Source organism: Diorhabda sublineata, chromosome 2 (assembly GCF_026230105.1).
Source record: "Diorhabda sublineata isolate icDioSubl1.1 chromosome 2, icDioSubl1.1, whole genome shotgun sequence".
In the NCBI taxonomy this organism is placed as follows: Eukaryota; Metazoa; Arthropoda; class Insecta; order Coleoptera; family Chrysomelidae; genus Diorhabda; species Diorhabda sublineata.
In genome coordinates this window covers 5669230-5693993 of record NC_079475.1, presented here as the reverse complement: position 1 = coordinate 5693993, position 24764 = coordinate 5669230, and the positions used below count along the sequence as shown (strand labels likewise).

The 24764-nt window shown below is 34.6% G+C and overlaps 1 protein-coding gene across 1 annotated transcript in view; it reads left to right on the top strand.

The window, feature by feature from the left end:
* Window positions 1-24764, top strand: part of LOC130453365 (homeobox protein six1-like) — a 63219-nt gene that overhangs the window by 8851 nt on the left and 29604 nt on the right. The window contains exons 2-4 of the mRNA XM_056793068.1: window positions 4550-4786; window positions 21324-21564; window positions 21976-22237. Coding sequence (XP_056649046.1) covers window positions 4622-4786; window positions 21324-21564; window positions 21976-22237 — 668 coding nt within the window. The 5' untranslated portion in view covers window positions 4550-4621. The remainder of the gene's footprint in view (window positions 1-4549; window positions 4787-21323; window positions 21565-21975; window positions 22238-24764) is intronic.

Genomic DNA, 24764 nt, shown 5'->3' with positions numbered 1-24764 from the left:
AACATTGAAAACCGAAAGTAGGAAGCTTTATTTGAAAAACAAATACTCGATTAAATGAATCAAGCACGAATCGTTGGGATTTTAACAAGATATAGTGATATTAGGGGTGATGGACTATGAATTAATTGGAAAAAAAATAGAATCTTCAATTTGCTCGCGAGTATAAATGGAGAGAGACGAAAATCTACAAGTCGTAGAATATGAAAACTACATAGTGGATACATATGTTAACACGTTGACTGCCAACTAAGAGATAACTCGTTGATTAGCTTTTGGGAAAAGAACAAAAAATCAGTGCTGGCTTACATGAACAGAAAATTTATGAAAAAACGACTTAAAAGTCCAAATAAACGATACAGGGTGTTTCTATATTCGACCGACAACGCTCTACCACAGAGAGATTTCCTTACGGGGCCTAGTTGCTGAGATATAGTGTGTTCAAAATTTTAAATCAAAATCCAACAATTGGGTTCACCCACCCCGACCAATCCATTTTTCTCTAAAACGTCTGTTTAAGTAATTTCTTGCTGCTGTAGCAAAATTAGCAGATGCCCCATCGTGTTGAAGAGGAAATATTAAATAATTTTTTTGTAAGGCCATCTTTAAGTACTCGAACTGTACGTCGAGCTTTAATAATAATGGACCATTCTATTGTATGGAAAGTTTTAAAAGAACAAGTTTTACATCTATACAAATTGGCCAGTTTTCAAGCATTAGAATCTAGAGATTTTCAGGTGCATATGGAATTTTCAAACTAGTATTTACAAAATACTTTCCAAAATATGTGTTGTATACTGAAGAGGCTAGATTTATTAGGAAAGAAGTTTTCAATTCTAGAAATAGTCAGGTTTGGGATGAAGAAAATCCGCACTTTGTTCGTGAAAAGGGATTTCAGCATAAATATTTGGTTAATGTATGGGAGATTTTGGCTGGAGATTGCTTAATCAAATTATATTTTACCAAATAAATTAAATAGTTCAATTCATACGCGCTTTCTGGAGGAAATGCTGGATGAATTGTTGGAGAATGTACAGTTAAATATTAGACAACACATGTGGTTTCAAAACGATGAAAAATGGACCCAATTGTGGCCTCCAAGATCACCTGACTCAAATCCTATCGATTTTTTTTATATGGGCGTTCTTGATTTATGGCAAATTTTTGATTTTGATTTAAAATTTTGAACACCCTATATCTCAGCAACTATGCCCCGTAAGGACTCGTATATCTCAGCAACTAGGCGTCGTAAGGACACGACTTCCTATATCAAAATGAATCATTTATTGGGATCTCTCTGTGGTATAGCGTTGTCGCTCGAATTTAGAAACACCCTGTATACTATGAATAAATTGAAAAGAAAAATAACATCTCTAACGTGCTCGCGAGTATAAATGGATAGAGAGAAAAATCTACAAGTCGTAGAATATGAAAACCACATATTTTGTGGATACGTTTGTTAACACGTTGACTGCCAACTACGAGATAACTCGTAGATTGCATTCTGTTCCAGAACGCCAACTACGAATTATCTAGTACTGTGTTTACTTGCAATTTTTGTGCAGCTACGAACTCGTACTATATCAATACTAATATACAGGGTCTTTCAAAACGTTCGTATGCGAGTTATATCACTGCATTAAGCGAAAAAAATCGATTAAAAATCACCAAACAATCACATATCTATAACGCATAGATTAATCGCAAATTAACAATAAGGTTTAGCCAATCAAAAGCTTGTGGAACGTTTAAGTTCTTCCCTATCGAGCGGTCGAGAGAGCCATAAAAGTATTTAGCTGCTGCCGTATAATATGCACCGAAAAACTTTCGAATAAGTTTTAGAAACAAAGATAAGTTCAAAAATGACTTTACACATGAATCGCATACAATATTTTTTCTACTAGCAAAAAATTCTATCAAAATACAGAAATTGTAATTTTTCATATATAATATATCATAAATTTATTCATATTTTGAACATTTTAATCAAAATTAGAACAAATTAACAAAACAACAACGACGAATTTGTGTTATTAAATGTGTTAACTCTTCCCTTTGACATGTATAAGTGTCACCTAAAAATAATTATTACTATATAATTAAAGAAATAAAAAATTGCATCAGCTCGATTTGAACCTGGGACCTCCCACATGTGAGCCTTGTACTCTAGCCTCTACTCTAAGGAGACCTTAATAATACGTTTTTTACGCACAACTGCTTAAAGTATGCTTTTTTAGGCACTAGTGCGTTAAGTAAAGTTTTTCGCACTCGAAAGTATCTAAAGTACGTACTTTAGGCAGATTAGTAGAAAAAATAATATTTTATTATTTGTGAAACTTGAAACAATCTTCCACATAAAGGACTGACTTCTCTTTACAAGCTGGACAGAAATAATGCGTTTTTCGGCGTGTTTTTGCCGACATGGCTTTGTCGGACGCTATTTTTTTGGGTAGGTGGTTGACTATCTATATAATGGAGCTCTTGCAATTAATCTGAATCTTTTCTCCAATCAATGCGACGACGAATTCCTCTCTGAACATTATCGCTTGTATTTGGGAAGAAATTACCTTTTCGAAAATTTATTGAGAATTGTATTTATAAGGTTGGCAACTAAGTAATTTCGTTTTTCACTGATAGAGAGCCTTGCTTTATATTTTGAATGTTAGTTCTGTACTTTGCCGTTTGTCACTTGATACTGGTCACACTGACGTAACTTAGAAGCAAGTAGTGCGTCATTTTTAATGGAGGTTTTAGTTGTGGGTTAATTTCAAATGGAGTGCAGAAACGAACATTTTCGGCATATTTTACTTTTTTATTTCCGTAAAGAAAAGTTACTGCGGATCACAAAAAAATATGATTTCTGATGCTGATTTCTCAACAGAGCGCACGTGTCAGAATTGGTATAAAAAATTGCGTTCTGGAGATTTTTCTCTCGAAGATTAGCAACGTTCTGGTCGGCCTACTGAAGTTGATAATGACCAAATCAACGTTATAATTGAAGAAGATCTTCATACAACTGTTCGAAAGGTTGCGAAGAAGCTACATATATCTTATACATCAATTGAAAAACACTTAAAACGTCTTGTGCTAGTTAGGAAGATTGATATTTGGGTACCTCACGAATTAAAAGAAATTCATCCAACACTGGTGATGAAAAATGGATCCTGTAACCACATCTAAAGCTGAAAACAATAAAAAATCTCATGCTGTCAGTTTGATGGGATTTCAAGATATAATATACCAATATTTTTTCAAAATACCATCCTCGACTTCATCTTCATACAGTCTCCTCTCCCTATTCTTCTTCTTTCCTTCGAACATTTTCTGATACTTCTACTACTAATTCTTTTTTATTTCTTGTTTCCTCTTCTAGTCTCTTTTGTTCTTCAGCTGCAGCCTTCAATTTTTTATTTTTTTCTTTCTTAATTTGACAAATTTCATCGCAAAGTACAAAAGCCTCGATTTTTCGAACGGTTTCACAAGAAAATTCCTTTCTGATCCTTTTGCGCTTACAAGTCATTTTCACTTTCTTTTTGCATTGATCGAGGTTCGGACAAGGTCCTGGGTGAATTCGCTTTGCATCTGTGTCCGCATAGATATGTGTTACAGTTTGAAAATTCATGCATCATCGTTGCCAAACTTTGAAAAAGAATTGAGAATGAGGAAATTTAGAACAACTGTCATTTTTTTTAAATGTCCACATACAGTTGTTAGGTAAGAGCGTACATATTGAGGTTTACAAATAGTGTATTGTGTTTTTTGAGCTGCTTCCAAGAAATCAAACGATCAATTCTGATGTTTACTGTCAACAATTAATGAAACTGGATGAAGCAATCAAAGAAAAAAGGCCATAATTGTCAAATAGGAAAGGTTTAGTGTTCCTCCATGATAATGCAATGCCTCACACATCTTTGGCCACTCGTACGAAACTATTGGAGCTGGGCTGGCACCATCTGATTACCATTTATTTCGAAGTTTGCAGAATTCTTTGAATGGAACAACTTTCACAAATGACGATGACCTTCAATCGCACCTGGTTCAGTTTTTTGCTGATAAGAACCAGAAATTTTATGAGCGCGGAATCATGAAGCTGAAGGAAAGATGGCAAAAGGTCTTTGAGCAAAATGAAAAATATATAGAGGATTAAAAACTATTCGTTGTTAAAAAAAAGGGTTTTATTTTATACTACAAAAATTTGTCTCACCAGCTTTTTCGAAAATGATCTCCATGAACTACTTGAAGACATTGCACTCAATATCAGACAAAACATGTGGTTCAGGCACGATGGTGCTCCAGTACATTTCAATCGGACTGCTAGGCAACATTTAGATGCAACGGTCAGATTGGTCGAGGATGGCTCCAACATTAGCCTCCTCGATCTCCAGAGTTAATTCCTCGTGATTTCTGTCGGGGAGAAAGTATCGTCCTCTACTTGCGTATAATAGGCATCATACGTTACTATCGTGAATTAATATAATATGTTTATAAATAAACATATTATATCAAATAAAATCATATAAATGAGGAATTAATCCAAAATTTTCTATTTCAGGTTCCCTTTGACCATTTTGTATACGCGCAGTAATATGTGAAACACTTATCGGTATTCGCGCATGTAAGAAAAATGCTGTCTACAGGAATTGGTTATGGGGGTGGACAAAATTCCATTTCTGTGACAAATTCCACGCCCCCTTATAGTCCACCCCCGAACGCTAGTAACGTCGGAGGCAGACACAGCCCTCTTCCGAGCTTCGGATTCACTCAAGAGCAAGTAGCTTGCGTTTGCGAGGTAAGCCCAATCGTTTTATCTCCGAAGAACAAAAAATTTGAATTTTCATGAAGGTGTTAATATCTAAAAATATGTAGAAATATATCTTGTATAACCTATGTATCTTTCTAGTTATTTAGCCGGCTATTATCAATATTTTATTTATTTTCAAATTCCAATTATCCAATTTTTGTCTTGATCACAATGTTTTTAAATTAAGAGACGATAAATCGGGACATTTGAATGGCCACTTTATTATTAAGCCACTGCTTTCAAATCATTTGAAGTTTGCAAATGATTTTGTTTCATAGGTAATAAACCTCGATGTCTTACTCTGTATTTGGATCTTCACATCATCCTTGACTCGTCAATCGTTTTTCTAAGATTTGTTGTATTGAAAATCTACTGCTATCAACCTTAAGTGTTGGTATTGCTTATGAAGGTTAAAAAGAATAAACTTAGATTAGATGAGGTAAAACATCTGGAAGACTTCGTAAATGCGATGCATTTGCATATTTTTTGTGCAGAGCATACATCTTCGGATTTGGCAAAGGAATTTTTGAGTTGATAATGGAAATAGACTCCATTGAATGCCCCACGTCTCTTTTCTTGTTCAGAGAAAGGTGTTTTTTAGTCGTGAGTCGTTTGGTTTAATTTTTCTGATTTCTTGCGACGATTATCAAAATAATAATTATAATAGACTTCAGATAGTGCTTGGGCTTTTTCTTCATATTCAAAAAACTATCTGTCTTTCATGTCTATAAAACTACAACAAATGATAAATCAGTTTGAAATCTTGAAGCTTCTTACCACCATCATTAAAATGATCTAAAATTACATGTCAAATAATGACTGGGATTTATATTTTTTAATATTGTCTTTTTCGCTGTAAACCATAGCTTCAGATTGCGTAGTTGGTTTGTCATCTCTGCTTTCTTCAATTAATTTCAGTGCATCAGTTATTGCGGATCACACTTTTACTAATGCATAGCATGCATCATATCGAACAGATTAACGAGTTTAACACTTGAATTCGTACGCTGTACCAAGATCTCCCAACGTTGTGTACTTAGATTTAATTAAGTAGAAAAGAAGTCGTATTCTGTTGCCATTCAACGGCACCAAATTTGAAGATTAGGCACAAATAAACTAATCTGCTAAAGGATTGTTTTGATTCGTTGGACTGAATATATACCTGACATATTGCTCGCGACAGTTCATTATATCCAAACCATTATTCCCTAGAGACTTTAACAGAGCATCCCCAATAAATTTTACTTTAAAGACTAAATTTTATAAAAAATTCAAGGAAATTCACCGTTATCACGTACATACGAGGGTTGTTACTTAAGTTTTTAGATATTTATAACTGGATATGGCTTTATTGTTTTCAAAAATATTCTCCACTAAGATCAATACACTTTTGCATGCATTAGAATCAATTGTCGCAGCATTTTTTCCTATCAATTTGATGTTTATTATAATAGGGACTCTCAAATTCACGTAATGTTTCTAAAGAAACTTGGTCCATTGTGAAAGATCTAAGAAATAACACTTCATCGAGCAATAAATACTTTGTGAATGTAGCCAAAAATCTTTTTGACAGCCAAATGTCAATGCAAATTAAATGTATGCGAGTGAATTATGCCTCAATCTCACTGGTGTCACATGACCATCTTGCAATATCAGTTTACGCACAGCATCTCGATGTTTTATGGCACAAAAAACGATTTTGAACGACCATGATTGAATTCGAAACACCAGCGAAACATGGTGTCTCGAGACGGGGCTTCATCATCAATATTCGAAGCGAGTTGATTGCCAAAATGCTTTTGGTTTAATCCACATCGAAAGCCATAGAAAATTTATAGATTCAATTCTAATTTTTGACCAAGATGTTTCAAGTATCTATCTTCTTCTTCTTCAACGTATTGTAGGCATTAGGCCTGTAGTTTCCAACTTGTCATCCTTGAGATGTTGATATCCACGAATCCATTCATCTTTTTGGTCTTCCTAAAGGTCGTCGTGTTCCTGGCTTACCGTCTCGTGCGATCTTTGCTAATTTTTCTCCGGTCATCCTGTCCACGTGTTCGTTCCAAGCTCTTCTCCGTTTACATCCCCATCTCACTATGTCTTCCACCTCACATTCGTGTCTTATATTTGCTCACAGATCCAACGATCAGCCTCGGAACTCGACTAAAAATTGGAATATGAATACGGAATACGGAAGTATCTGTAAATAACTCAAATAGCACTCGTATGACAACACATTCTGAGTACGTTTAGCAACCCTCGTATTTTATAATTATAGCAGATTGTATTTCATAGAAATTTGTTGTTAACAATATAATTTCTTCGTAGAATATTGATAGATGGTATGTATGTAAAAATTTTCAAATCTTGAGTTAAAAATGGATCAAATTTAACAAAAAATTCCCATTGGGAGGATCTCCTATTCGTTCTGTATAACCTCGACGTGGCAACCGTTGTCTTTACTTCTTTTCGTGTCTAAAATCATGTTGTTCCAGAAATTTTGTCCACATAGGTCTGGGCCTCTCGAGCTAAGGCGTTAATCCATTACTTTCTAGAGCTGGAAATCAATGGAAAAGTAGGAAAAATGGGTAAATTAATCGATACAAAGGAAATATTTGGTAAAAAAGAAATACCAAAAAAAGTTTAGACCATCAGTGGAAACTGTTTAGAATCAAAATGATTTCTGAAAAAAAAAATATGTTGTTTTCTTGTTTTGTTGGAAAGTTTTTAGACATCCCTCGTACATATAATAAAAGTTTCTTATATACTTCGAACTTGAGTGAACGTGTTTTTATTACGGATCTGTTTCTAAGGGTAATAGTTGAAAATTACTTTACACGCCCCATGTAATAAATTATGATCCTTCACCCAACGCCTAACCTTAAACGCTGATAAATAATAACTTTAAGTGATTTATTGTGAAACGTTAGGGTGTGAAATAATAAAATTCTCATTTTTTATAGTGTATTAAATACTTGACCAAAGTTAACAAGAGCTGAAAGATATATGTTGTTAATTTCCATCATGTTCTTGATTTTATCTGTCAAAATTTTACGTATATACAAAATCAATTGGAGAAATCAAGGAAAAGTTACGTAAATATTATTCTGAATGTCTATTCTCATCGTATATAACTAATAATACCTTGAATCGCTGCTAAACTACGAATGTCTCTTGAAAGTAAAACTCATTTAGAACACACTTTTGTTCCTTAGGGTCAAGACTGGTTTTTGATAAATCAACGCAGAATCACCTGGACACGCTTCCTTAGATTTTTGTGTTCAATAGTATACAAAACAATTAATTATTACATAACCTCTGACATCATTCAAAGTAAATGCTGGTAAACTAAAGATTTATTGTGTTACTCCATCAGATCTGCTTTTATCATAGACCATTTACAGCTTGTCCTCCAATTTCAGAGATCTTATTAACCATTTTCATTAGGTCTTTCCTGATATCCTAGGAGAAAAGGCGGCTTGGAAAGTTGGGAAGTTTTTTTTTTATAGTTTTGATTCTATTATATACGAACTTCTCCTGTAAGTGAAACTCATTTAGAACACACTTTGGTTCTTAGAGACGAGAGTGGTTTTTTATTTTTATAAATCGCTATTCTACATTAATGGACCTACAGATCTATATTCAAAAGAAAATATTCAAAGACAGACTTTTTTTTAAGATATTTCGGGAAAAGAAAAAGTCATCGAGATACTGTTTTCTATGTTAAATGATTATCTCCAATTCATACAACTAATATTAAAGGTAGAAAAACGGATTTATGGGAGCTTGTTCATGTGAGTCCGAACTGCTGATAGAAAAAAAGAAAGAACTTCGGCCTACCACTTTCCATATCTATTCCGATTGGATCACCATGTCGTAAATTGTGGAAAATAACAAAGAATAAGAGTAACAAGTTTTGATTTTAATAGTGAATAGAGAGAGATGTCCTTTCTCTCTCTTTCAATTGTACAACTCCACATACCGTTCTCCCTATCTTCAATATCAACTCTATGATCTAGTCTCAATGATTATAAAATCATTATTCTATGTTGATATTATTTCGTAAAAATGAAACATAAAAATCCAAAAAAATAGATAATTTTACCTAAATGCAATATTGTGTGGACAGTAGTAAATTCCGTGTGGTAAATTCGGCAGGTAGGTGACCTTGTGGTGTGGTAAATTCGGCAGGTAGGTACCTTTACGTGTGGTAAATTCGGCGACAGGAATTTGGGGAGTAATATTTGTATATGTAAACAGATTTTAGGGTGCCATTTTGAAGCCAAAAAATGAATTGGATATAAAAATATTTCAATTGAATAAGGGAAGTTGATATATACAATTGTCAGATTGATATATGTAAATTTATATTTCGAAAAATGTATAATTTCATACAAATGTAACAAAATTTGAAATATATGAAAATAATGAACCAAAGTTTAACTGAGAACGAAACAACAAATTATTATATATCATAAAACCAAGCAATTAAATTTACGAAGTGAAACCTAACCTGTAACACTTTTTGGCCGAATTTCAAACGATTTTTGTGAAACTTTAGGTCAGATAATTAATTTGACGAACTTACATCCCCCGATTTGTATTCTTATCGAGATAAGATAAAATAATCTTTGAATGTTATTGATGATTTTGTTCATAAATATGTCTATTCAAATTGTGGTAGAAGACAGTCGATTAATTCAAGTGATAAAACGAAAACGTATGTACAAATTCGTCAGGAAGCTATTACAGATATCGACACATTCATACGATAGTTGATAATGTGTCATTACATTAGTAATTATTATATGTTATCATTAATTTTATCTAAAGTAGCAACAATGCATATTTGTGTCGATAGTTATTATTTTTATATCACTACGGATGAATGTATAATAATGATATTGAAACAATCCATAACATTTTTTTAACAAATTACAATAACTTAATCAACATTTCATTCTAATTTTATACTAAATATCTACAAAAGGTTTGTCAACAAGATCCGTCTAGGCCTAGAACCCCAGACTTTGGGGTGACCTCTGAAGGACCAAATAATAATATAAAAAATAATTTTTGAAATGAATTTCTTTATAAAATATACAGAGTGAATTTTATGTATGGAACGCCTCAATTAACTCGAAAACGGCTTGTACGATTTTTATAAATATATTGGTGGTATCTACATTGTTGTCAGATCCTTCCTTTTTCCGGAAAAATAATGAATTTTGTTATTTCAAATGGATCACATTGTCCTTTTACTTCAATACAACAATCCATGCGATTTTTAAAACTTTGCAATGCATTTTACAACATCCCTCATCCTTGTGAGGGATGTTGTACTTACTTGAATTTGGAAATATTGTATAAGGTGTGATGAAAACTACTATAAAACTGAAGATTGGATTCAGTGTGACTTAAATGGATGCTTGAAAATTGTCTTTCGATTGAAATACTTGCGACACATGTGGAAAAAGGCAAAGGAAAAGACAAGGAAAATCAAAGCACGGGGGAAAGAAAAAGGTAAAAGAACGAAGAAATAATATGGCAATCTAACACTTACTTCGTTCAAAAAAAAATTAATTACTAAAATGTTAATAGACAAATCGTCACCAAATTTGATTAATAAAAGATTAATAATAAAGTACAGATTTTCATTTCTTTTTGAAACAATTACATAAAATTCTACCTTAAAAAAATACCTTCGTATCACCTTATAGTAACTAAGTTAATATAGAGAAAAAACAAGTTCCAATGTTATAGAGATTCTATTTCTGCTTGAAAGAGCTAAAAATAAGGTAGAAGTGAATAATAGCATAGAATTCTGCTGTTTTCCATTTTTCTACGTTATAATATTCACGTTTTTCTTCATTCATTTGCATTCATAACGAATGTAATTTCTGAATCGATCAAAAAGCGTGAAAAAACGTACTGTAGCTGTTCATTTTTTCCCGCTTTTGCGTTAAAAAAAGTGCCGTAACATGTCATTTTTTAACACAATTATAAAATTGTTTTACTGAAATAGTAGGCTGTGAATGCTTTCTTTCTCATGTCAATTCGTTCCTCCGATAAACCGTCATACTTTTATTTCTTTATATTCGTTCAAGAAAATCCGTTTTGTGTCTAATTAAAACTAGTGTAGTATTATTATTAGTGATGGAAAGTAATAGTGAAGACAGTTTAAACGGCACACCAGAAGATTTTGATGAATCGGCAACTGCAGCGATTATGATTCTTCTCCCCGAAAAATCCAGGGAACAGTATTTAAATATTTAAAGGAATATGGAGTGGCGTACTAAAAAAGGCATAAAAAGTTTCACAGAAACAGTGTTACTAGCTTACTTTGCAACTAAATCCAAAATGTGGAAGTCTTCAACACTTTGGTCGACTTATTCAAAACTGAAAGGCACCCAATGGTAAATAACGACATATTTCCAAAATAAATCAGTTGGCTATAGACCCAAAACAATCATTTGCCTGTGAGAAAGGTATGACAGCAAAAAATTTTAATGTAAGCTTAGATATTATTTATTTATTATATAAATTGAAGTATAACAATATTAATATTACCGGAAATGTTTTAATTGTCACAGTACCTGATACAAAAACTCATGTTCAACATCGATTTACTATTATTGATGAAACAACTGATAATAAATTAAACTTGGTAAACATTTATAAAAAATATAACAACTAACGACCCTCAAATGTCGAAATATATCTTTTCTTTTTGTAGTATAGAAATGGAAAATGCATAACACAAGTTGTAGATATCAATACCTTTTCAAAAATTCCCTCGCTTATCGCTACATATTTGAATTTACCCAATCCAAAAAACTACATTGGGCATACATTTCGACGCTCTTCGGGGTCTCTATTAGTGGATTCTGGTGGTGATATAATTCAACTAAACAAGCACAGAGGGTGGAAATCCAACACAGTTGCGGAGGGTTACGTAGACTGTTCAATGAAAAACAAAATGGATTCCGCAGTAAAAATTTTAACGGGGACAACTAGTTCGACTTCAAGGAACATTGTAAACGTTCACGATTCTACCAACAATCCAAGAAGTACTAATACAACTATAGACGATGTTATTTCTCAATAGTAATGTAACTTCTTCTTCATTTCAAATTAATAATGCTCACAGTTCTACTTTTAATATTATTACTACAAAATAAAAATTGATAAAAGAGTTTTCAAATTTTTTTAAGTCTACAGACGTAGAAAAAAATTTTGTATGAAACTCGTGAGTAAAGTAACTCTTTGACTCGTAGGAATTGCATAAATATTATTTGAATATATTGTCCTTATTAATTCTTGACAATTCTCATGATCTTAAATGACATGAATTTACGCCTATTGTCATTTGATGTTGATCGACGTCTTATCATGTTTATTGACGTCGACTGATGTCAATTCATGTCATTTGAGATAATTTGGTCAATGGGACACTTGGACGGACAAAACGCATTTTTAGTACATTTTTCACAAAAAAAATGCTCGACGAATATCAATGACAATATACGTCTATTGGCTTCAATTCATGATATCTTTTGTTTTATTTTTCTTAGAAACTTAATTTTCAATATTGAGATTTTTGTTTTTGCAAATATTTTTTTACTTATTTTATCCACCTACACTTTTTGATAAACAGCAATATTTCGATGGGGAGTAGATTTCTTGTGATCTGTTGATTCGTACAACAATTTTTTGTGGAAATTTCAATTTTTAGAAATGTACTTTTTCATTTTCTTGCTGCTTGATTTTTCCCTCCTTATTTCATACGCACTTGGAAATCACCATGAATATTTCAGTTATTTCAAGTTTCTACAAAAACCGTTAATTTGAGATACATGAATTTACTAACGAAGTCCCCGACTGGAGGGGTCTGCATGTGAAATAATTAAAAAATGGTGGACTTTAGGCATACGATGCCTTATATAAAGTTATATTCAAATTTCACGTAGATTCCAAAAATTTAATAAAAACTATAGCATTCCGTTTAAAATAACGAAGATTGGGTCCACTTTCGGGATAACCAGAAGTTTCAGAAAACTAAAATTATTTTAGGTGAAACGAGCATTTCGGAAAACCCATACAAGCAAATTTTCAGAACACTAGTCGCATTACTTTCCCGTATACATGTCGATTCAGCTCGTCGTGAAGGACACTGTATATCGTTCATTTCCCGCCATGTTACATTTGTTGTTTGGCGGTACTTACCGAATACAAAACTACTAAAATTCACCACTTTCTTCAGGTAGAAATGGGTATTATAAAAGCTTCTACGAGGTCTGGCTATTAAATAACGAAACTGGTTACGAAAAAGGATTTTATTATAAAAAATATTCTACATTCGATTGTTCCCCTTCAATATACTCCCCTCCCCTCCCCTCGCCATGCTCCTTTCCACACATTTTTCCATTGATCGAAGCAGTGCTGGAAGTCTTATTTGTTGAAGGTCTTAAGGAGCTTTACCGTTTTTTTGCTTTACCGCTTCCATCGATTCAAATCGGGTCACTTTCAAAGCAAATATTTTTAAACTTTCAAGAAAATCTGAGCAAACCCGTTGACGCAAGAGCTTTTGGTCAAGAGTCAGTTTTTTTGGCACCAACTTCGCCTAGATTTTTGTCATGTGTAATTCCTCGTGTAAAACTTTTCTAACCGTTTCTTTATCGGCGTTTGCAGCCTCTGCAATCATCCGGAGGCTCATTCGACGATCTGCAATTAAAATTTGGTTGATTTTGGTTTCTGGAGTTGAAACAGTCACAAGTTGACTTTGGCGCTGGTCATCTTCAGTGCTCTCTCTTCTCTCACTAAATTGCTTACACCACTCAAAAACACGCGCACGAGATAGATAATTGACCCCTTGGGCCTCTTGTAACAATTTATAGCACTCAGTTAGAGTTTTTTTCAATTTAACGAGAAATTTGAGTTTGATTTTTCGACACGATAAAAGACACGTTCGTTTCAAATAGCTACTGCACAAATACTATAATAGTGATGGAAACGTGTTTGGGCACGTGCATAGACAAGATATCTAGATACATGACGCACTACACGTTTTTTACCCCACCCGTCTAAAGCGCCCTCTAGGCGCGCAATCTCGTTATTTAATAGCCAGACCTCGTATAAAAGTTGCCCTGGTATATCAATTTTTTGTTAGCGGATATAGATAGAATATTGAATTTTATTTCAATTGAAGAAACCAAGGAAAATTTACGTAAATATTAACTTGAGAGTACTTCACCTCATAATTAAAAGTGTTCAAAACAACACCGATAATATTGAACATTCCAGTATAATTCATATCAAAATTAAATCAATTTTTTTAATAATCCAAAATCAACCATCGAAACTCGATAAATAGTTAAGCTTAGTAGATTATTTTTGAGAGAAATGTTGCTTCGGTGGTTGAAAATTTACAAAAGTAACACCTTGTAATAAAAACTGTAAATATGTATTTTTTTTGTTAAATTTTCTATGACGACGTAAAATAATATTGACATAGAGAAAAGAAAAGCGGTATCCTTTATCGTAACATTCTAAAATTAAAAATTGTTTACGTTATTTAAAAGAAAAATTAAACGTCCCTCCTAATTTATAATTCCGAGAAGTTCGCCAAAGCGAGAAATCCTAAAACAAAATAGTAAAAGTGATAATGATTCCAATCAACTTGACAACTACCCGATGTTGACTCTTGCGTGCTCATTTCTATTTGATTTATTGATTATAATATTCCAAAAAACAAAACACTTCTTTTCTCACCAAAGAGAAACCAATTTAAGTGAGGCGGCTATAGATTATCGATCGTTAAGGCAGATACCTACAATAAGAGGTTAATAGATTTAAGATAAATTTGAATAAATAAATTTGAATAAACAGAACCGAACTTGTCTTTAACGAACACGTGAAAATTGGACAAATTATATTAATAGTAATAAAAGAAAATGAAGACAACGAAGGTGACAATGAAAATGAGGAATGCCAATGGAATAGGCACTATCTATTTGACACATCAAAGAACCAGAACGCCGTGGTAGGATTGCAGATAGAAACCTTGTCATACATTTGCCTGATCCTAAGGGAGCTGCTTGAGATATTAGGATTCTGAAGAAACTTTCAAACTTCTTATTGATGATACTATAATGAAACAGATAATCCCACGGACCAACGAAGAGATAGACAAGCAGGTACATAACATTGTAAAACAGTCGTTACATGTAAAAAAGAAATGGTTGGTTATATATAGGGCTCTTGTACTTGTCTGGTGTACACAAAAATTTGGAATATCTTTGGTCATCTGATATAGGATTTTCTATTCACAGAACTGCTATGTCTTCACCACGAGGGCTCTTTCTGAATATTTTCTTGCGCTTTGATGATAAACTCACTAGGCAATAGAGGGTAAATGGTGATCGTTTAGCTGTGATTCGATATTTGTGTGACAATTTTTTGGAAAACTGTCGTCGATATGGATTAAGAACCGTGATTCCCAAAGTGCACCATCAGGGAAACGGGAGGACTCAAAAATCATAAGCGGGGGTCCATGAAATTTATTTAGTTTCGATAATGAAGAACTAAAATTTGGGCTTGACTTCTCCTATCAATATAGGCAGATAATATTTTAAGAAGCTCGGCGACTGTTACTGGTAGAAACTTGTTTAATTCATATTCAGTACAACGCGTCGCTCCTCCACAACGCTTGTTCAAACGTGCACGTTCAGACTGGTTGTCGAAAGGTACATGTTTATAAAGATTTTATTCATTTTTTGTCTCAGTTTTAGAGTTTCTCGAAAGATCCTGATTTAAAAAAAAATCAATTTTAAAGCGGACAGATTTGTTCAAAAAATTTAATGACCTCAACTTTCAATTACAATGGCACAGCTTCAATTTAATAAAAACAAAGAATGTAATTTCAGCTCTGAAAAGAAAGGAAAATATTGGTTAGTGCGAATTTTCAGTTTTCAAACTTGTCACAAATGAAGATATCCAGACATATGTTCAACATTTGATTGTCCTGCATGATGATTTCAAAATCAGATTTGAATATATTTTGTCGATGGAGATACCACCATGGATAATAAATAAATTTGATGAAACGGAAGTGGAGAATGTTATATTACAAGAGGAGCTACTCAAGCTTAGCACTAATGAGGAGCTGAGAGTGACATTTAAAAAAAGATATCAAAAATTTTAGCATGGATAGATCTAATCTTCAGTTTTTCTCACGATTTGTAAACTGGTAGTAATGTAGTTACAGGGATTCCACCGGATCCAGCAAAATTTTGAAAGTGATCTATGAACTCTCGTCATATATTTTCGAAAAAACTCAATTCTAGCCTTTTCTTTTTTTCGGAAACTGTTGATTCGTTGTTGAATTTCAGCCACAACGCCAGTTTCCATGGATAGATCTAATCTTCACTTTTTATCGAGATTTGGAAACTGGTAATGTAGCTGCAGGGGTCCAACGGATCCAGCAAAATTTCGAAAGTGGTCTCTGAAATAAATAGTTTTGGGAACCAATGATTTGGGTATGGCTTAGAATTGTTATGTTGGACGAATCCAAGTTACATGTTGAACGCAATTCCTTACACCCAAAAAAGAAACTGCCATATATGGGACAAATAGTAATATAATAACCGACAAAGTTAAACAAAATGCTTGTTAAACTCAAACTAAAATACGATTGGAAGGCTTACAAGACGAAAATATCTACAAAATTTTTGAATTCCAAATCTGAAAAACTTGGATCATTATTCTCTCTCGACCATTAAAGAGAAAGAAATGTTATATTGCTCTCTATAATACACCAAAGTGCAAACGAGAAATAGTCATCTTTTATATCTCTACCAAAGGGAAACCGGCACATTTGATTAATTGTACCATGAGTTCAGCGTGTGGAGGAGAACAAAAAGTGCGCCAGTGACAATTTTTTTTTGGAATGTTGAATGTGGAATGGCGTCAATTCTATGGTTTTGCAACTTTTCAATGAAGAAAATAAGGAACTCTTCAGGAGGAGATATTTGCAGAAACTCGCTAAGAATGTAATTAAACAATTGCTGTATAAACGCTTGGAAAATTCAACCATTCAAAAAGGAATCAAACTGGCAATCAGATAAACTACAGATCTCTGCAGTATGTTCAGCTGCAGATAACGACGAGCCTCCAAGGAAACGGCGTTGCTCTTTTTTCCTCCATCAAACGATAGAAAACAAAACTCCGCTGTTCATCTTGTAAGGCTGCGATGGAAACATCGTTCAACGCTTTGCAGTTTACTTTACCTTGGAACACATCGATTTCAAAAATTTTAATTGCGATCGTTTTGCGATAGAATGCATCAGATCCTTTTGCGACGCCGCTATTGCAGCGTTATTTACGATAATGATGCTGTGCTACAAGATAACTTAACCTAGCTAGGAACTCACATTTTCCTTTTTCAAAAATTTCAGTTTGCGATCATTTGCCATCGTTTTGCGATATAATGCTACGTCATCAGATCCTTTTCCGACGCCGCCATTGCAGCGTTATTTACGATAATGATGCTGTGCTACAAGATACTTTAACCTAGCTAGGAGCTCACATTTTGCTTTTTCAAAAATTTCAGTTTGCGATAATTTGCGATCGTTTTGCGATATAATGCTACGTCATCAGATCCTTTCCCGACGCCGCCATTGCAGCGTTATTTACGATAATGATGCTGTGCTACAAGATACTTTAACCTAGCTAGGAGCTCACATTTTGCTTTTTCAAAAATTTCAGTTTGCGATAATTTGCGATCGTTTAGCGATAGTTCATTTGGCTACGCTGTCATTGCGACGTTTTTTACGATATTGATGGTGTACTGCAAAGTCACGCTGAAGCACACACCTTTTAGATCGGGTTCAAACAGAGGTTAGGTTATCTTGGAGCACACAATCATTATAGTGAATAACGCTGAAACGGCGGCGTCGCAAAATGATCTGTTGCCATCGCATTCTATCGCCAACCGATCGCAAATGATCGCAAACTGAAATTTTTGAAAAAAACTTGTGATGTAGGCTTCATTAGTTCTCTTTTATACTTTTTTTGTTAGTGCCTATGTTAATGGTATATCGGGGTAATTTTCAGAGTCGAAGATTTACCGACCCAAAATTTCAGCATGTTTAGCTAAATCTAAAAAGCTGTAGAATTATTAATTTCAAACATGTTTAAAAAATTATGTTAACCAAAAAAAAAAAGAATGTAATGAGGTCCACGAGTCCCTAAGTTTATATTTCCGTATATTCTAGTAAGTTGTCGTCACAATTCCCTAAGCCCCTAACCTAAAATTATTATCAGAAAACTTCCATCCCCAATGATTTTAATTTTGTTTTTTGTTTTATTAAAGCTTTTGGGGAGAAAAATAATATATGGCGTAATAACTACCTTACAAATAAATTTTTAAAGCTTAATGGTTAACAGGAATTAGAAAATATGTAACACATTAAGAGACTTGATAAATGAGTTTTGAAAATGTGCACGAACGAGTAACTTGCACGTGTTTGTTGTGTGGGCTCGATGCTGATGCTGAATTTCTTGAAATCTCGTTTGTTGCCGAGTCGCCTCTTTTAATTAAGCGTTCCAAAATTTTTTTATAACATTTTTCGTAAACTGATACTCTTGAAAGGGAGTAAAATTTGCTGGTACGACAAATATTTAAATTATTTATCATACCTTATATATTTTTTTTAATTAAACACGTTTAACCACTAAGAAGTAATAAATTTTGTTAGGAAAAGTGAAATTTATAATATACGAGGGTCATTTTTTTAAGTAATAACAGTATTTGAACGTAATTTACATTAAAAACTAAATTATAAACATTTTTTTTACTTTTACTGGTACTCAATCATAAAATAAATCTACTGTTTGATAGGTTTTAGTATTCGTAAATACCAATACCATAATCATCCTTAAAAAAGGTCGTCCTCGTTTTTATATATCCTTGGAAACAGCTTCAATAAAAACTGTCATAGATTTTAGAGTAGCAGCCCCTGACCAGCAGTAAAGACATGAGGAGGGACCGTCTATTATAGGGATTTGCTATTTTCGGGTTGCGAAAACAACAAATAAAAAGTTCAAATATAATGAGTAAAGGGAATAACCTGACACTAAACCTATGAATGTAGAAGAAAGAGCGACTCGCATCATATGTGATAGTGGTAGGAAGCTTGGTTTGGACTAGAATGTGTGTGTGAACTATATAATATTACCAGTAGGATGCAATGTTCACAGCAATGAAATAGATTTACGGAACAAAACATGGGTGAAGAAAGAAAAATAAAAAATAAATAAATAAATGAGGCGTGAAATGATGAAATAAAAGTTGAATGATAATTTGCTCCTCCTAGACACCCTAAACACTGCCGAACCCAACGAAAACAAAACTACACTCGTGAGCAAAAAAATTGACTTAAATCTGTAGCTTCCATTCTTTTTCTATCACCAACACCTCGCTCCACCGCCAGTTTTAATAAAAACCTTCCATTTTCTTCCATTGAAATGCCCGCCCAAACCTTCCAAGAACCTCTTCTAAAATTCATGTTTTGTTTAATGCAATACTGTATGAATCTTTCTCCAGGTCTTTCCATTCCGATTGAGTTACCTCCAAAACATGTGATTTGCACGCATCAACCGCTTCTTCAGGTGTAGAAAAACGTTGACGTCGCAGTTTTTTTTATATGTGGGAATAAGAAGGAATCATTGGGTGCCAAGCAAGGACTGTACGGCGGATTACCCATCAATTCGATGTTTTCACTGTTCCAAAACGTTTTTGTTTGAACTGAACCTCCTCTAGAAGCCATATTTTCTTTAATGCAATACTGCATGAATCTTTCTCCAGGTCTTTCCATTCCGATTGAGTTACCTCCAAAACATGTGATTTGCACGCATCAACCGCTTCTTCAGGTGTAGAAAAACGTTGACGTCGCAGTTTTTTTTATATGTGGGAATAAGAAGGAATCATTGGGTGCCAAGCAAGGACTGTACGGCGGATTACCCATCAATTCGATGTTTTGACTGTTCAAAAACGTTTTTGCTTGAACTGAACCTCCTCTAGAAGCCATGTTTTCTTTAATGCAATACTGCATGAATCTTTCTCCAGGTCTTTCCATTCCGATTGAGTTACCTCCAAAACATGTGATTTGCACGCATCAACCGCTTCTTCAGGTGTAGAAAAACGTTGACGTCGCAGTTTTTTTTATATGTGGGAATAAGAAGGAATCATTGGGTGCCAAGCAAGGACTGTACGGCGGATTACCCATCAATTCGATGTTTTGACTGTTCAAAAACGTTTTTGCTTGAACTGAACCTCCTCTAGAAGCCATGTTTTCTTTAATGCAATACTGCATGAATCTTTCTCCAGGTCTTTCCATTCCGATTGAGTTACCTCCAAAACATGTGATTTGCACGCATCAACCGCTTCTTCAGGTGTAGAAAAACGTTGACGTCGCAGTTTTTTTTATATGTGGGAATAAGAAGGAATCATTGGGTGCCAAGCAAGGACTGTACGGCGGATTACCCATCAATTCGATGTTTTGACTGTTCAAAAACGTTTTTGCTTGAACTGAACCTCCTCTAGAAGCCATGTTTTCTTTAATGCAATACTGCATGAATCTTTCTCCAGGTCTTTCCATTCCGATTGAGTTGCCTCCAAAACATGTGATTTGCACGCATCAACCGCTTCTTCAGGTGTAGAAAAACGTTGACGTCGCAGTTTTTTTTATATGTGGGAATAAGAAGGAATCATTGGGTGCCAAGCAAGGACTGTACGGCGGATTACCCATCAATTCGATGTTTTGACTGTTCAAAAACGTTTTTGCTTGAACTGAACCTCCTCTAGAAGCCATATTTTCTTAAATGCAATACTGCATGAATCTTTCTCCAGGTCTTATGTAGACTCGTACTCTTCTATCACTACCATGCAGGCACAACCTACTTTCGTCTGAGAAGAGACCGGAGCCGGAGTTCGTCATTCCAATCGCAGACGGTCTTGATGGACTGGAGTTAATTTGGGGCCAGAAACTGGCCTTTTTTGCTCAAACTTAGCTTCCTTAAGTCTTCTCCTGACTGTCTATGAACTCATAGCAACTCCTTGCTTTAATTTGAGCTTTTATTGGACTCGATTCCTCGGCGATATGCTGACAATCGGTCATCTCTCTTGGGAGTGTACCTTTTCTTCTGGAACCAGTTTACGGTCGTTAGCAGCAGACAGCAGAATCCAAAGTTTATGTGCGCGTAAATTTTTATCTAAATTCCACAACGTTCAGCGTAAGCTTTATACGAGGGTTACTATGTATATTTTGAATTGACACGAATCTAGAGGAGTTAGAACTGACAACACTGAATATTTGAATACCACAATCTTGAGGTAGTGAGTTATGACTGCAGTTGAGTTTTGAACGATTGCATTTGAAGATAAACGTCGTTCACTGTCAACTGCGTTGCGAAATTACGTGGTATGTTAAACGTTATTTTTCTCACGATTTTCTTTTATTTCCAGGTATTGCAACAAGCCGGCAACGTTGAAAGATTAGGAAGATTTTTGTGGTCATTACCGGCATGTGATAAACTACATAATAATGAATCGGTTTTAAAAGCTAAGGCTATAGTAGCATTTCATAGAGGTAATTTCAAAGAATTATATAAGATACTAGAAAGTCACACGTTTAGTCCCCACAATCACGCTAAACTACAAGCGTTGTGGTTGAAAGCACATTACATCGAAGCAGAAAGACTAAGGGGTAAGTAATTATTATCCTACCCATTTAATCAGCTTCATATATCCTCTATATCTTTGGAAATTTACGTACTTTTGGATACAACAAGCTTTTCCAAAACGTCTGACCAACACATTTATGGTCTTCCTCTTGTAATTTCACGATCTCCAATGTATAAATATCAATCCTTTTAGTCTTTAACTTTGCCACATATCTAGAGACATTCTTTACATAAATCTTGCTTCGAATCCAATTGGCTCTTTTCCTGTCTGCCAGTTTTATGTTCAACATTTATCTTTTCGTGGATCCGACTGTTTCCTATGTTCTATCCATGTTTTCCTAGTTAAATACTTTTTTCTCAAAATATCAAAAATTAAGTTAAGTAAGACAAAATATTATTTGGTTTATTATAAAATATAATGTGCATATATTCAGGTAGACCGCTAGGAGCTGTAGGAAAATACAGAGTGAGGCGAAAATTTCCTCTGCCCAGGACGATATGGGATGGGGAAGAAACTAGTTATTGCTTCAAAGAAAAATCTAGAAGCGTTTTAAGAGACTGGTATTCTCATAATCCCTACCCAAGTCCAAGGGAAAAAAGGGAATTGGCCGAAGCTACTGGTTTAACTACAACACAAGTTTCCAATTGGTTCAAAAATCGAAGACAACGAGATAGGGCTGCAGAACATAAAGATAGGTAAGTTTATTTTATCTATAAAGGGTGTCTCGTATATAATACAGGTTCCCAATGTTCAGTAAATGCTTTCTATTCCGCTAAGGTCTTCCATGTTATGCCGCGTATGTGGTTTAGCATTGTCTTGTAGAAGTACCTGAACTAAACCTGGATATTTCTGTGAAAAACCTCATATATTCATATCAGTCTACTATATAGCTCAACGATTTAGAATAATTTTTAAGTACACTAAATGACGAAATTTCATATACATAATGCAAATGGTGGCAAACGCCTACATTTGGAAATTCACATAAGAAATCTTTTACCTGTGGAAGGGGATAAAGGACCAAAATTACGGGAAGCTTCGATGTAGAAATAGAGTTTTATTTGCCTTATGCAGCGATAGAACGCCGAAAAGAGACAACAGATAAGACGAAGTGGGCATTCAAAGTACAAACTCAACTTAATCAGAATTAATTATATTTTAAGGGAATGACCATGACCCTACGGGTCATATCAAACTAGTCTGAATCGGAATGGATGCCCACTATCACTCCCAGACCTAGAAACATCAGATGAAAACTAATTACAGCAATGTGTGAACTTGAAATTCAATCTCAGGATCCAAGTAAACCATGTAAAGTTTGGAATTATAGATCGGCCGACTAAAAGGATGTTTCCATGGAATGATGTTTGTTTCAATTCCAATGATTTCGGATGTAATATTGCCAAGTATGGAAGCCTAAATTTCTTACTCCTTAAAGGGCTTTGTAACAAAAATGCTGCTTAAATCAAATGACGCTCAAATCTTAGTACCGAAAACCGTACAAATGTTGTTGTCTCGAGAAATACCTGCAAGCACATGCTTGCAAGAAACGCTATAATGAGAAAGTGAAAAATAAACTCTTCAGTAACCCAAATGGATCAAGGACTTTCTTGTCTGAAACAAAAGCAGTCACCCAAGGCTTTTGTAAATCTAAATTTCCACCGTTAAGTATGGGAGTTGGGTCAATCGCAGTGATCTCAAAAGAATCAGCGGACTTGTTAAGTCGCATCTTTGTCTCAAATTCGACTGTCTATTCGCGGGGAAAATTACCACCCAGCATTCCTAGAGCTGGCTCATCGATGCCAGGAAGAAAACAAAAAGGTTTGGATATGGCTCCGATGGAATACTACCAATGGAATTGAAAAAATACGCAGCTGAATTAACAAGTTTGCTATGCAAACTCTTTTCTCTATCATATAGAAAAGGTCTCTACCAAGCAGATTGAAAATTGCTTGGGTTCAACCTTTCCTAGAAAATGGAAAAATGACGATTCCCAACAACTACCGTCTGATCGCTCTAGTCCCAGCAAATCTAGAGTCTGCGACCATCAAAACGGCTTAGAAAGGGTCGAGGTCAAAGCTGGTGTTCTTCAGGGACGTATCTTTTTACCTACTCTCTTTTTTTACATCAACGATCTACTCGACAAACTGCAAACCCGCCGCTTCTCCGAAGATGCAGCTGCAGTAGTTACAAAGAAGGCTGACACTACAGCTCAGGATTTGGTCCTGCTTGGACATAAAAAATAACAATCACCACAAATTCGCTTGTTGGATGTTGAGATTGGAAGTAATATGTCCTTGCGTTGTAACATAGCCGAATTAACTAAGGCAGTTTCACTCAAACTAGGAGCCCTCTTTAAGATCAAAAAGCTAAATACTCTGCCACAGTTTCTAATCCTCTACAAGGTCCATATTTGGAATATTATTAGCACATTGCTAGTAGCTAATAGAAAAGAGAGCATTCCGCCTTATAGGCAATCCAGAGTGAACCAGAAACTTAGACAGCTTAGAGCATAGAAGAAAAGTCGCTGATTTGACCCTGTTTTATCGATACTCCATCGGCAGATGCTTTTCCGAGCTGTCCAACATAATCCCACCTAGAGCAGTTTTTGGAGGACCTCGACACTCGACAGGCGGACGTGGCTCTTAAATCGAGTTTTCGTTAGCCTGTTAACCTGTCACTAATGTAAGCTGGGAAATATATTGGCGCAAGCGTATTTACCTGATCTGACCTCCAGCGACTTTTTCCTGTTTGTTAACCTTAATGTTTTAGTTGCAGAAAAGGATGTTCGTTAGAACAGGACGCAACTATTATATGGAAGTTTTAAAAACTTTTCATGCAACCCTCGTAGTAACACCGGTATTTTCACATATTTATTGAATTTTCTATTCCATATAATTATAGACTTGGGTATATTATTTCTCTCTTTCCAGTTATTTTATTTACGTTTACTCCATCGAACATGTAACGAGATACCTTTCAAAATTTCCTCAGTCTCGTTTCTACCTCGTTGCACAATTTAACAAAAACAATGAACCAAAAAATAAAAACATCCCCTTGCTCATATCCCGAGCTCATCACACTGTTAGGATATCAAATAAACAGACACAGTGTCGTTACAGAAACAATTTAGTAACCGGGTGGGTAACTAAGAACCGCCGTCGCGGATTATATTACAGTTTCAAGGGAAGATAATATTGTGATAAAAGTGGCCCCGAGAAA